Genomic DNA, 14,383 nt, shown 5'->3' with positions numbered 1-14,383 from the left:
GAAGTGAAAGGGTGGAGGATATCAAGGGGCTTGGTTCGGATGGAGGCTGCTCTGCATGGAAATATGTGGATAAGAAATAGGAGTCCTTCCTCCCCAAAGTGGTATACAGTTTTGATTCTCCACATACGGACACCTTAATGTTTGAGACAATTCTAGACATATCATCAGAGAATCCAGAGACATTGTGTGCTGAGCACTGTGCTCAAGGTGCTTTCCCGCGATGTATGGGAGGAATTCAGTGGTTGGTTCAAGGAGACCCATAGAAGAAGAAATAGACAACTCTTAACTTACCCACCCAGGATGGCCCTGAGTCCTCTCCAGTGGCTTTCCTCTCACTCATGCAAGTTGGCTTGAAGAATCTGAGTCAGGTCATGTCCAAAGAACAGAGACCATCTAATGGGTCCCCTTAATGAGGGATTTTGATTTCTGATTTCAGAAAACTATTATAGAAATCTGGAACAGGCTAAAAATCAGATGCATTTCACTTATCCTTTCTGGGATTTATAACTCATTCATAGTCATATCTAATATGCTAATGATCCATCATAATTATAATCATGTCAGAAGACATCGATTAATAATAAAAATTCGTCTGGCACTTTAATTATGCACTTATATGAAGGTTTGCAATTGGTACAGATTTTCCAAAAGACCAAGCTCAAGAGAAGAATTATTAATTAATGAATGTATATATCCAGTCAGATATTAATTGAGTACCCCCCCAAGGCTAATTATGGGTGATTTCACTTATCTTCTGGACAACCAACCTCAAACTCTGAATTCACGGTTTCTTGACCTTTCCAGGGAACCCAGTTTATCTCTCCACTGGGACTATGCTTTCTCTTTCTACTAGTTCACCCAAAGTTGTTAAACCTGTGCCTAGTCCTCACCTTCTCAAGAACTTGAACCTCCGTAGTATCCCAACCTATCAGTCAGCCTAGATACCATTCATTTATGTCAAACTGTTTCATCTACTCATTTATTCAGTTGATATTTATTGAGCATATATCATATGCCAGGTTCTGGGATAAGCATTTCAGAAAGAACAGTATACATGATAAGAAGAGTCCTGTCCTCATAGAGAAAACAGAAATGGAAAAAAAAGAAGTTTAAGTTGAATGATTACAGTATATAGCATCATATAATATCAAACTGAAATGAGTATGCTAAAGAAAGGTAGCATGGATTCTGAAGGTATTCTCAGAGGAGGTGATGTGGGATCTGAAGGCTGTGTAGTCAGTGGGGTGAAAACGGGGATTGTAATATTGAGAACAGCATGTGCAAAGGTCCTGAGGTGTGAGGCAAGCATGGCCTACCTGAGGCCCTGGAATAAGTCAGTGAAGGTAGAAGTTTTTGAATGAAAGCTGGAGAGCTTATGAGGGGCCAGGCCAGGCAGCTGTTTGAACACTGTTTTGAGATTTGGGTCTTGTTTAAATGGAATGGGAAGTCACTAAAAGGTTGAAACAGAATGAAGATGTGGTGAGTTGTGTTCAGGAAAACCCATGCTGGCTGCAGTGCAGGGATAGGGCTGAAGGAGGAAAGAGGGAGGTTTCAGGGTGGAGACCAGATAGGGTTCCCCAAAGCTGTCCCTGGGTCTCATCAGTTCACTCTATATCCACGTTCACTTTCTCCTTCTTCCTTTTTGTTTGGAAGGAAAACCTTATCTGTGCTGCCCACCCTCACTTGTGTCCAGACTCTTGGGACATGGACCCCTCTTACCAGTCATTCCTTCCCTTCCTTTCCTTCTTCTCTCCACACCTCCCCTCCCCTCTCCTTTTCCTTTTCCTTTCCCTTTCCTTTCTTCTTCTTTTTTTTTTTTTTAAATAAAGATTTTATTTATTTATTTGAGAGACAGAGTGAGGGAGAGAGCATGGGCACAAGTGCAGGGGAGGAGCAGAGAGACACTTAGACTTCCTGCTGAGCAAGGAGCCTCATGTGGGGTTGGATGCAGGGCTGGATGCTGCTTGATGCTAGGCTGGAGCCCAGGACCCCAGGGTGACAGCTTTAGCCAAACACAGATTGCTTGACTGACTAAGCCACCAGGTGACTAAGCCACCACCCACTGCCTGTCATTTCTAGTTGGACCCCTTTCCTTCTGCTTGAGCTAGGGCTGCCCACATGCAGAGAGGGCCCTTCCCTTCACACCCCCTCCCGCTGCCCTCAGTGTGCATCCTGTGGTTTTCCTTTATTTCCTGGTCACTCCTGGACTCTGCATCCACGAACGAAAGTCTCCAGCACCGCCTTCCCAGGAGAATGCAGACGGAATGGTCCCTCCTAACATTCAAATCCAAGGTCTTATCTGTTGCATGGCTTCCCGGCTTCCACCCTCCCACTTTGGCCCAAGACCTCTGTCCCCCTGCCCAGGCGAGACTCTCCGTAGTTCCAGATCCTTGTTTTCAAATGTTGCGGGACCCCTATCCCCGACCTGGAGCCCAGTTAACCAAAACCAGGCTGGCTTCCTCCTCTAGAGGAGCTCTGTCTCAGTAAGCTCTGGCCAAGCTCAACGACATCTGAAGCCTTGGGATCGGGTTTTAAAATGAAATATTACAGAAATTTCACAAAGAATAACAAGTTCCTTATTTCTTTATCTAGTCACCAAGTCCTCTTGGCTATTGTTTGCACTGGAATTCTCCTTCCTACGGGTTAAGCCCTCCTGACCACACTTGGATGGTTTCTGTGGCTTTCTGTTGTTCTTTTCTCCTTTATTCACTCATGTGACACGTGTGTGCATGTGTACACACACACACTCTCATGCACTCTCACTCATGCACACTCACCCATGCACACACATACATAAGCACACTCACTCATGCACACACACATGCATCCTCACACATGCACACTCTCCCATTCACATGCACACTCACACTCCTGGACTTACACATGCATAGTCAGAATGCACACACACATGCATGTACATACTCATACATGCACAACTCACATACATATGCACACTCGCACACACACACTCACACACACTCACTCACACATGCTCACACACATGCACTTACACTCACCCTAGTCCCTGAGTCTCAGCTCTTTAATAGGAACTTTTTCTCATGTGTTGCACTTGTTCAACCAGTACTTTGTTCTCGTTGTGGCTAAGGACTTATTATTCCAATTCAGAGCTTAGGTGTTATGGGCACAGGCACCGTAGGTGAGGGAAGGGTGTCTGGATCACCCCTATAGGCAGTCTTCAAAAAAAGAATGGAATAAAAGGTTCTTCACCAAAAGAGAGACATTTTTGCTTCTTATGCCTGAAATCAATTGCCTAACTGTGCTCTTTAAATCTTGCCAGCTCAAAGAAATTCTCGAAAGTTCTCACCTATTAACAGTTATTAAAATGGAAGAAGCTGGGGATGAAATTGTGAGCAATGCTATTTCCTATGCTTTGTATAAAGGTGAGTAAAAATAGCTCCTCTGGAAGTTTTAGCTTTGTGTTGCTTTCTGTGGCTTCTAATGCCCTGCATTTATTTTTTAAACAGCTTTATTGAAATATAATCTCGTACTTAATTTTGGTTATCACAGATTGGAAGCCAGAATAACTACTAGTGGCCTGCTGAGTTAACCTCCTTGGTTGAATGTATTTAATAGAACAAGAATTTTTATGTCATTAAAATAGTGGCCAAATATAATCCCAGCACTCTCCAAAGTGCTGTCTGTAACAGTGTTTTAAAATTTTCATCTGAGTCTCAGGAGGTGGAAAAAAGCTATGATAGGCCTTTGTCCTAGGTCTTCACATATATGTGCATCCACGTACACACCTTCACACAAATAATTTTGCATTTAGTTTCAGGAATTTACAAGTTTCCTGAAGCTTATGAATGAACCTGTTTTGAAATTCTCATCTGTGATCTTTGCAGTCTTAGAAATCCATTAAGGTGGAAGTTACCTGAAGTAAATTGATCCTTGGCAAAGACCATGTAGAGTCGAGCCACCTGATTAGTATACATAAGGTATGCAGACTAGGGTAAAGGAACTAGGAAATGTGATTTAAGCATTAACTATTTATTAGAATTATTCTTACTGCGTTTGCCAGAAATCTGGTTGTAAGTGTATTTATTAAAAAGGGATTGTATTTGTAGAGATACATAGATACAGAATACATTTGCTCTGGAAAAGACATTAGAAAATTTTTATAATATGACTCATTATTTCATAGACTCAGAGTTATATAAGCCTGATACGGTCCTTGAAATGCAACATTCATGGAATTTGAATCTATGGAAAATATCAACATAGCACAATTGCACCATTAGGATATGAAATGGAAAGATATTATTATGGTTTGAGTTGATCTTCATTATATGCTTTAGGACATGCAGAATATGGACAAGAGTGAGTAAAATAAACAATATGTAGAAAAGTGGGTAAAATGACAGTTCTGAATGTCTGATTCGAAGGGAATGTGCTTAGAATCTGCCTTACAAATGGCCATGGGATGGTTCTGACTCTTTTTTCTGCTGAGTTGCTTTTTTCCCCTGACCTCCTACAGCCTTTAGCACCAATGAACAAGATAAGGATAACTGGAATGGGCAGCTGAAGCTTCTGCTGGAGTGGAACCAACTGGACCTCGCTAGTGACGAGATCTTCACCAATGACCGCCGATGGGAGGTAAAAAAGCTCTCCTGGGTTAGGCCTGTGTCAGGTCTGACTCACTTCTTGCTAGGTCTTCAATACCAGATCTTGCAGAGATCTTGCAGAGTCCCCTTTGGTGCCAGCCGTCACTTTCCTCATCCGTAGTATATATAGGACATTCGCATGGACTTAGTAGGTTTGTAGTCAAGGGATTATAACAAAAGAACTCATGGAAGAAAATATCAGTCCACTAACGCCATCCAGCGTTCGTAGCCCATGGTCCCAACATGAGAGGTGCCTCTCCATCTGGGTGCAGAGGTACAGATGCCCTCCTCGGAGCGGATGGGGACAACTTATGGGGACAATATGGACACGATGGCTGAAAGGGGTTTATCAGAAGTAGTTCGACTACTTCTAGACAAGACAGTGGTGCTCATTTTGCTCCCTGCCCCATCTCCCCAGCCACCCTGTGATAAAAGGGTTGTCAGCAGTGAGATTCCTAAGGGAAAAGTAGAAGAACTTCATTGAAGACACACAGTGAATGTCTTAGAGCTAGAGACTCTAGACTCTCGGCCAGAAAATCACCTCCAATATGGAAATTGTATTTTCTGATAAAGTTATGTTTTTTTTTTTTTCAGTAGACTGATTCTTTTTACTTTTAATTTGATCAGAGGTATATAGCACTGCATTTTTTAGCAGTGTCTTCTTGTGTACAGCTCAAGTAAAATCAGCCTTAGGAGCTGTGTTCAGTAGGAAGAATTACAACCTGTCACCCTGGGATCTGTGAGGCTGTACGGTGCTTTGTCTTCTACTCTTTTAGATCAGTCTAAGTCATCAGTGGGCAGTGAGAATCTATTTAATTTTATATGCGTATGTGAAGATCGGAAAGTTCGTGTATCTCATGACGTTCATTCTGAATATGAGGCTCAGGAAAACACTTTTAGGCCCATCGTTGCAGAATCAGATGAAGACTTGGTTTATATGACCGCATTACCAATTTTAATAATGTAATGCAAATAAAGTAATGGTGTATGGATTTTTTTAAAGATTTTATTTATGATGTATGGATTTTTAAATTATTCATTCCCTTAGCAAACATTATGTTGTGCTTGGTCTTTGTGGTAGAATGAACCCTATTGCACGCCGCAAGGCTTTAGTAAGTAGAGAGAAGGCAGAATTATAAGTAGATTGAGTTAATTGATTTGTAAATTAATCCCTGTGTGTGAGATCTTCTATTTAAGTAAGGTCAGGTAGTGCAAATAAACATAAACTTAAGCATATATTGAATGGTACATCTAATTGTATTAACTCTACTGAAGATAGTTCAGTGTAAAGGGCATAATGGCTAAGAGAACAGACCGCAGACCCAGCCCCTCTGTGTGTCTTAGCCTCTGCAAGTCACTTTTCTTCTCCGTACCCCAATTTCCCTATAGGTGGTGTGTTGGAGTCAGTTCATACTGGCGTGCACGAGCTGACTGCTAAGGATTCAGAGATTTTGTGAGTCAGTTTTTAAATACAGTCACTCTAAAAAATTAAATTATATAAACTCAGAATTAAATTTTTAAATTTAAAAACAAAGGCAAGAAATAGTCAGAACGCATCACTTTCTAATTATTTTACAAAATTTGCTACTATGCATGCTCTGGAAGTTATTTATAACTGTTGTATCTTCATGCTGGAAATACCAGGTTCTTCCCCAGGTTTATTCCCAATTCTGCATTCAGTGAGGTCACAGTGGTGGCTGAAAATAGGGCACAGTGGGAGCATTGTCACCACAGGAATTGGCAGGTATCACAAATCAGGGCTTATGATCTTCTCCCAGAGTTGCAGTTGTTAAACATGTACCCACACACCACCGCTCGTCTGAGAACGGAGGTGATGGTCGTAGAATCAGGGCATTACCTTCCTGATTGGGCTGTTAGAATGATTATCAGATCATGTTTCTGAAGCACTTAGGACATTGGCACATATGAAACATTCTGTATGTATTTGTTGAAAAACAGGTAAAAGCCTTTGAAACCATGGTGATATTTGTGTAAGCTTTCACAGCGCACGAAGCAGGTTCATGGTGTTAGCTTACTTGCCCCTCCCTTACCAACCCCTAGCAGGGATGATTTCATTCTGCTGGTTAATAACCCAGGTCTCCCTGGGTACCAGCGGATCAAGAGCTACTGATATTTTTTGGTACTCCTTCTCTGACCTCAAATCTCTGCAAAGACCTTGACCTGTGTTAGCTCTTTCACCCCGGCAAGCGCCTGTGTTATTGACGAGCAAACTGAAGCTTGGAGACAGCCTTGTTCTAGGTCACGCATGTAGGTAATGGTAGAACCAGGATCCGGAAACCAAGATGTGTCTGACTACAAAGCTTTTCTTTCTCCACATATGACAGTGGTTCCCGCCACCCAGACCGATGGTGGCACGGGAATCACCTGGGAACTTGGGAGCAACACAAATTGTCAGACCTTATGTCAACTTGCTACAGCAGAAATTCTAAGAAGTCTCTGGAAACCTGGACTTTAATAAGCCCTCCAGGTGACTCTGACTGAAGTTTGGGGCCCACTGCCCTGTCCAATGTGTGACCAAGAGAAAGGAAAATGATCTAGAAGGATATGGGAAATGCTGGGCAATAGGACACTTGCCTTGAAGACTGGGGAGAAGGTGCAGCTCCCTTCTGCCACCGTGGGGCAGCCACCCCTTTCCTTTCCTACCCCACCTGGACGACAGGGTAGGGACTTACGAGACACTTGACCATTCCTGTCTAGGCAATGTGTGATCCCCAGGAGTTTATCGTGAGGCAGAAACAGTGCTGTCCTTGGCAGAGGATATTTACCGAAAGTGGGGGTCAGGCTAGCATCAGGAGTGGAGTGGGCTGTGTGGACAGTAATGAAGAGAGAGAGGGGGAGAGAGAGAGAGAGAGAGAGAGAGAGAGAGAGAGTGTGTGTGTGTGTGTGTGTGTAGTAACAGGGATTTGGGGGACTAGAGACTCCAGGTCCCAGAAGCAGCTGCCCTTTGGTTCTAGATGATGGTTGTCTGTGTTGTCAGGGTTTCTGGTTTCCCCTCCTAAATCTGGATTTCAGTGCTGGTGATGTGGGGATTTTTATGAACCTTCTAAGTGGTAATGTTGGCAACTGAACCCAACTCTGAGGTATATTTTGGAAGACATGAAAGCTAGTGTGGCCTATTGCCCACTCATTTGTGTCTGAGGTAAACACTAATCATCTTTAATAAGAGTCTCAATAAGCTCCTAGGGGATAGGTTTATCAGGGATCCTGGAAAGGGGAGGTAAAGATAAATAATACCCAAGTGTAACTGTCAAGGGTCCCAGTGACTGACTGCGATGTAACGTGACAGCCCTTGGCAGGGTGGTACGTGACTGGAAGGAACGGCTCCCAAGGTGCAGAGTGAGCAGGCTGGCCATTGGTTCACAGTCAGTGTCTACTGTAGACTTCAGAGAGATGGGGTGAGCCCCACTGTCCCAGGTGCTTCTTGCATGCCAGGCGCTGAGATGAATTACTGACCAACATTCTCCCCGAGTAATTATCTCTTCTCTTCTCTATAGTAGCAGGAGGCCAGGTCACCTCCAAGCCCACATCTGGCTGACTTCAAAGACTCTGCCTTGCCACTTCCCTGTCCGTTTGAACTATGGTCCAACATTGTGTCAGAGCTGAAAAGATAAAATTTATTCCCCAAAAAGGATTAAAAGAGAAATTGAAGTTACTCTTACTTCCTTGGCTGACCATGTGGTCTGAGTCTCCTCTCTGCTTTCTCCACAGTCTGCAGACCTTCAAGAAGTCATGTTCACGGCTCTTATAAAGGACAGACCCAAGTTTGTCCGCCTCTTTCTGGAGAACGGATTGAACCTGCGGAAGTTTCTCACCAATGACGTCCTCACTGAACTCTTCTCCAACCACTTCAGCACCCTTGTCTACCGGAACCTGCAGATTGCCAAGAATTCATATAATGATGCCCTCCTCACATTTGTCTGGAAACTGGTGGCTAACTTTCGGAGAGGCTTCCGGAAGGAAGACAGAAGTAGCAGGGATGACATAGATGTAGAATTTCACGTAGGTACCAGGGCGGGTTGTCTGCTTTTGAGTCTTCCCACAAAAAGTATCTCGACCTCCATCTTTCCCACTTCTTCCCTTATTGCCATAAAGTAGGTAGCATGTTGGCATTGTTAATTTTTGCTACTGCCTTTACTTAAGATAATGAGTCTACCTGGTGAGTAGTCAGATATTTTGCTCTAAGCTCTGTGCTATACTTCAAATTATTGTTGCAGCTTTTCTTCATTGCAATTCTCGGTGTGGCACTCACACTTTCTGAAGGCATCTGACTAGGAAGAGGGACAAATGAATGGCTCCCTGTTCATGTCTCAGTCTTTTGGTTTTGGGTGTGATCAATTGTGCATGTAAAGGTCGGCCAAGTTTTCCTTTGTAGATAAAAGGGGTAGTGAATATTTTGAAAGGGATAATCCAGGTTTCCATCTGGGATTCTGTCGTGGAGGTACAACCTGAATTCTCTCAGGTCTTTGTGTTTCAACCACCGGCAGGCCAAGTTTCCAAATGCCTGCACCTGCAACTCTTTGCTGAAGGTTTGTTCTGGTCGGAGTCCTATCAATACCAGCAGTTGGTGTATAAATACCCCAGCTCCCTCCCCACTTGGAGGAGCTAATTCTGAGGCATGTGTTCTACACTGGCTCCCAGGATTCCCTAGTGGTAGTAATCTCTAGTTACTGAGAGTGATGACTTGTTGATAACACACCCTTTCCATTGGTTCCTTCTTTTCCTATCTTCTTTTCTCACTATCCTATGGGTTTTTCCTGGGATCACCCCTCAAATCAACTACATATCTCAAATTCTTGTTGCTTCTGTGAAAACTCAAATGAGGTAATTATCTCCTGTAATTTTAGGATTTTAATGCATGCATGTGGGTGCATTACAAAAATTTAAATGCGTTAGTTGTTTGAAGGAATTGGAACTCTTTAGAAAAGCTTCTGTTTGATGCTATTTGTGTTAAAAACCTTTGCAGTATCCATAATTCTTTCTAAAGCATTTCGGATCTTGGTAAAACCTGTAGGGGAGTTTAGAAGGAGTAGAGATGTTTTCAATCTGAAAAGTTGAAAGAAGATATCAGAAGATAGGGAATTCTGAGTAGCAGCCATTGCATGTATGAGGAATCAAAAGTTTGAACAATGCTCCAAAGAAAGAAGCAAAGTTTTACGTTGTCATTATTGAACTTAAGCTGTAGGAAAGTTAGAACTTAGTTGGAGGGACTTTTTTTTTTTTTTTAAGATTTTATTTATTTATTTGACAGAGATCACAAATAGGCAGAGGGGCTGGCAGAGAGAGAGAGAGAGGAGGAAGCAGGCTCCCCACTGAGCAGAGAGCCCAATATGGGGCTCCATCCCAGGACCCTGGGATCATGACCCAAGCTGAAGGCAGAGGCTTTAACCAACTGAGCCGCCTGGGTACCCTAGAGTGACTTTTTAAGATGAGAAACAGATTTATGTGATGAGAGGAATTCTTCAACCTTCCAGAAATTGTTTAGTTTTTAAATTGCTGTTGGCACATGTTTCTACCCTTTGTGACTTTCTGCCTGGTCATATGTTGTCTTTTATGATAGGTAAGAAATTTTTGACAAAGTATCCTACCCGGTAAGTTGAAGTGATGAAAGTCACATCACTGTGCTGTTGAACTGGATTCCTATGCTAATATACGGAGCCCTCCACGCTTGGCGTGCTCCCTTGGACATCCCAACACCTGCTTTTATTCTTATGCCAGTTCATCTACTAAGGGGATATTCTATTTGCACACTGACCACACACTAATTCCTTGTAGGACGTGTCTCCTATCACTCGGCACCCATTGCAAGCACTCTTCATCTGGGCCATTCTTCAGAACAAGAAGGAACTCTCCAAGGTCATTTGGGAGCAGGTAAATGTCTGGGCCTGTGCCAAATTTACCCCAAATGCTCGCTCTGTTGTGGTTGTTCTGACCTCAAAACTCACATGCCTAATCCACGACATCATCAATAAAATAGGATGTCTTGTGTCAAGTGAATACGGTTGTGCCTCTGTTTCCATGTTGATGGAGGTGTGATTGAGAGGGGAGGTCCCTGGAAGGTAGCTATGCTTGGTGAACAACCCAGTAGGCACTTGCTTCTCAGGTGTGTGTATGTGTTTTCCAAGTGGAGACAGTTTTTAAGTTTAATTAAAAAATTAATTTCTAGCTTTATTGCGTTAGAGATAGGAAGTAGGATTTGTATAAATTTTGCTTTGGGGAATGTATTGAGATGTTTTTCCTTGTGATTTAGCACATAATGGTTTATGTTCATTGTGTAGAAGCTACATTCTCCATTATTAGAACATAAAGTTGGATATTGAGAATAGAGTTCATGAGCACAGTCTTACTAACTACATCATCAGCTCTCCCGTGTCCTCAACCACTCTTCCCCTCTTTGAGCTGCCACAGTTTGGTGTTAAGCAGTCAGGTCTCATGCTATCAACAACTCACAACATTTATCTTGATATTTTATTTTTATATGCTAATTCCATATTCAAGACTGTATCTTCAGGGCCAAGACTATCTTGTGTACATTGCAAAGTTTATTCTGAATCATTATGAATGGTTCAGATTTCACTACTTCTTGCTTTTGCCAAGAGTTTGTCCTTGCCTGACATTAATGTTGACTTGACCACTTTAAGGAATTATGAATTAACTAACGTTATCCACCCATCTAAAAGACCAGGGGCTGCACTCTGGCAGCCCTGGGAGCCAGCAAGCTTCTGAAGACTCTGGCCAAGGTGAAGAATGACATCAATGCCGCAGGGGAGTCTGAGGAGTTGGCCAACGAGTACGAGACCCGTGCAGTTGGTGAGTCTCCAGGAACGGGCCACCACAGTGGGCACCCACGTGGCTTGAGACACACATGCACCTGTAGTACTTATAGGCCAGGTGGCAGAGGTCAGAAGCATGTCCAGGCTCCCCTCTCTGGCATGATTTAGGGCTTGCAGACCACATGATCAGGGGTGTGCATGCCGTGGCAGAAGCCAAAGACCCCTCGGCTGTACCACACCTACTGATGTTTTCAAGAATGGACGCAGGAGGGATGCCTGGGTGGCTCAGTTGGTTGGACGACTGCCTTCGGCTCAGGTCATGATCCTGGAGTCCCGGGATGGAGTCCCGCATCAGACTCCCAGCTCCATGGGGAGTCTGCTTCTCTCTCTGACCTTCTCCTTGTTCATGCTCTCTCTCACTGTCTCTCTCTTAAGTAAATAAATAAAATCTTAAAAAAAAAAAAAAAAAGAATGGATGCAGGACAATGTGGGTGTCTCATCCCACAACTTCCAGGGCCATACACAGGCTAGGTCTAAGAAACTCAGCACCACAGTCTGGGGGCAGAGAAGGAGTGTTTTAGGATGCTTTTGAGAAACTATGACAGATCTGAGACTTTTTTGTTAAGATTTTATTTATTTATTTGGCAGGGAGAGACACAGCAAGAGAGGGAACACAAGCAGGGAGAGTGGGGGAGGGAGAAGTAGGCTTCCTGCTAAGCAGGAGCCTGATGTGGGCCTTGATCCCGGGACCCCAGGATCATGACCTGAGCTGAAGGCAGATTTTTAACGACTGAGCCACCCAGGCGCCCCCAGATCTGAGATATTTATCTGTTAGTTATCAAGTTAGCCTGTCTGTTTCATAGAGAGAAGACCCTACGCCACTGGGTCAGAGATGCAGATGGTTTATTACTAAGGGTCCAGGCAGCAGTCAGAGCAGCGTCTTGGGTTGGTTCCCCATGCCTTCATTCCCCTGGAGTGACATGACTAAAGGCTTCTGTTGCCTGCCCTGCAGCTCCCCCAAAGTTTAGGAGACTTGGGGCTTCTCCTGGGGCTGCAGGTGACCCGCCCATGCTCCCTTCCAGGGCGTGATTGCTCGTTACCTGGAATGGAATGGGAGAGAGGCACTGCTAAACATTACCCTTCTGGAATGTCTGTCTTCTGTTTGCTGTTCAGTCATCCTTGAACAAAGCTTGTCAGTGCGGTTTGCCCAGACGGTCTGGACCAAGCAGGAGCGTGAGAAACTCAGAACAATTGCTTCCCGAAGACAGAGAGTTTGGGCCTGCTCAGTTTTTCCTTTCTCACTTGGGAGTTTTCAGTTTGCAATGGGGCAAGCTGCAAAATTGCACACAACTTTGTTGTCTCATGTAATGAAAAAAAAGAAAAAAAGCCTCATGCGTTTAGCTTCTCTGTGTTGCCAAAAGGGCATCCAATCGCTTTTCAAAATATATTACATTTCAAAGATATTTTATTAATTTCTGATTAAACTCAGAAAATGGATCTCAAGTATTTTGACTTTTAAAAAATTTCCTGGGAGGATTTATACTTTAATTTCTAGTATTAGGTCTCGAAGTGTAAGCACACCTTTAAAACAATAGGTCAGTGTTTCCTACACTTACTGGTTGGTTGGTTGGTTCGCATGGTGTCTGATGAGGCAAAAAGCCCTCACCACAAGGCGGAGAATGTAAATGAAGGGAGATCAGCTGCTCTGGGAAAGGAAGCAGTGGGTCTGCGTCTCTCCCCAGGGCTGAGCCCCACAAAAGGGGGGTAGCTCCGTGTGTTCCATGCAGCTCAATTCAGTGGGCACTTACAGACCCCTGCAGCGATCAGGAGCTGCGTTGGGCGTGGTGTCCCTCAAATCCCCTTTGTTCAGCGGAGGATGACGCCATGCCGGCATTCTCTCTGCCTTTTAGAAACCAGGCTTTTCACCAAGTCAGGGCTGGGTCGTGGGGGCGGGGCAGGCCCAGTCTGTGTATTTGCCATCTCTGCCTCCGGCTTGGCTTCCCTCCCTCTGGTGGTGGCCGTGTCCCCGCAGAGCTGTTCACAGAGTGCTACAGCAGCGACGAGGACCTGGCGGAGCAGCTGCTGGTGTACTCCTGTGAAGCCTGGGGTGGAAGCAACTGCTTAGAGCTGGCGGTGGAGGCCACGGACCAGCACTTCATCGCCCAGCCTGGGGTCCAGGTAAACGGCGTGCAGTCACCAAACATCACCTTCAGAGATGGGCCCTTTGCATCAGATGCTCTTTGTGGCATTGAACAAGAGAGTGTTAAAAGCAGACCTTCTCCTCTGATATAAGAACCGAAGCAGGGAAAATTGAGGGACGTTCCAGGAGATGGCAGCACATAGGCTTTGGTAGAGACCCTTGCTTCAAGAGACAGTGCAGGAGAAAGAGTATTCTTGGAGTTTCCACCAAGCACCCAGTATGGCACCATACTTAGGGGCTGGGTTGCTGGATCCCACATCTGAGGCTCAGTCTACTGTGTCTCCAGTTATGTGTGTGGTGATGGACCAAGGCATACAAGCTCTCTGAGCCTTAGTTCCCTTGTCTGTAAAGGAAGGGTTGCTGGGGGGTTTCGGGGAGATAGGATGTGACAGATGCAGCCCTCGACTTCAGTGCATCCTGTTATAATTATTATGGGTAGTAATGGCACTAGAGGAACCAACACGACATGGAGTGAAGCCAGCCCAGAGGTTTCCTCCACTGAGTTAAACTAACTGTGGTTTGCACTTGGTGTCTCAGCTTGCCGAGGGGAGTTTTTCCACCCATAATCCTGGTTGGAGGGGTCTGGTGTGAAGCGGAGAGGAGTAGGAAGATGTGGGTGGATTGACACTTATCTGTCACCCCCATGATGTACGTGATCGTGTTTTATCTTCATAGCATGAGTGGAAGTGGAGGTCATCTCATTTTACTGATAAGAACTCAGCTGTTCAGAGAGGTTCTGGAACACTTTCTAGGTTGCACTGCTAAGAAGG

At 44.4% G+C, this 14,383-nt stretch overlaps 1 protein-coding gene across 3 annotated transcripts in view; it reads left to right on the top strand.

The window, feature by feature from the left end:
- Window positions 1-14,383, top strand: part of TRPM8 (transient receptor potential cation channel subfamily M member 8) — a gene marked incomplete at its 5' end in the record, with an annotated part of 78,571 nt that overhangs the window by 26,657 nt on the left and 37,531 nt on the right. The window contains 6 exons of one of the 3 annotated variants that reach the window (XM_082690592.1): window positions 3,299-3,401; window positions 4,496-4,614; window positions 8,352-8,642; window positions 10,416-10,511; window positions 11,321-11,450; window positions 13,446-13,591. In XM_082690592.1, the coding sequence (XP_082546718.1) occupies window positions 3,299-3,401; window positions 4,496-4,614; window positions 8,352-8,642; window positions 10,416-10,511; window positions 11,321-11,450; window positions 13,446-13,591 (885 nt within the window). Of the gene's footprint in view, window positions 1-3,298; window positions 3,402-4,495; window positions 4,615-8,351; window positions 8,643-10,415; window positions 10,512-11,320; window positions 11,451-13,109; window positions 13,592-14,383 lie in introns of those variants that run through there. The other 2 variants (XM_082690593.1, XM_082690594.1) reach the window with 2 other exon arrangements.

Source organism: Mustela nivalis (genome assembly GCF_964662115.1).
Source record: "Mustela nivalis genome assembly, chromosome: 11".
Classification (NCBI taxonomy): Eukaryota; Metazoa; Chordata; class Mammalia; order Carnivora; family Mustelidae; genus Mustela; species Mustela nivalis.
This window is presented reverse-complemented; position numbering and strand designations above follow the sequence as displayed.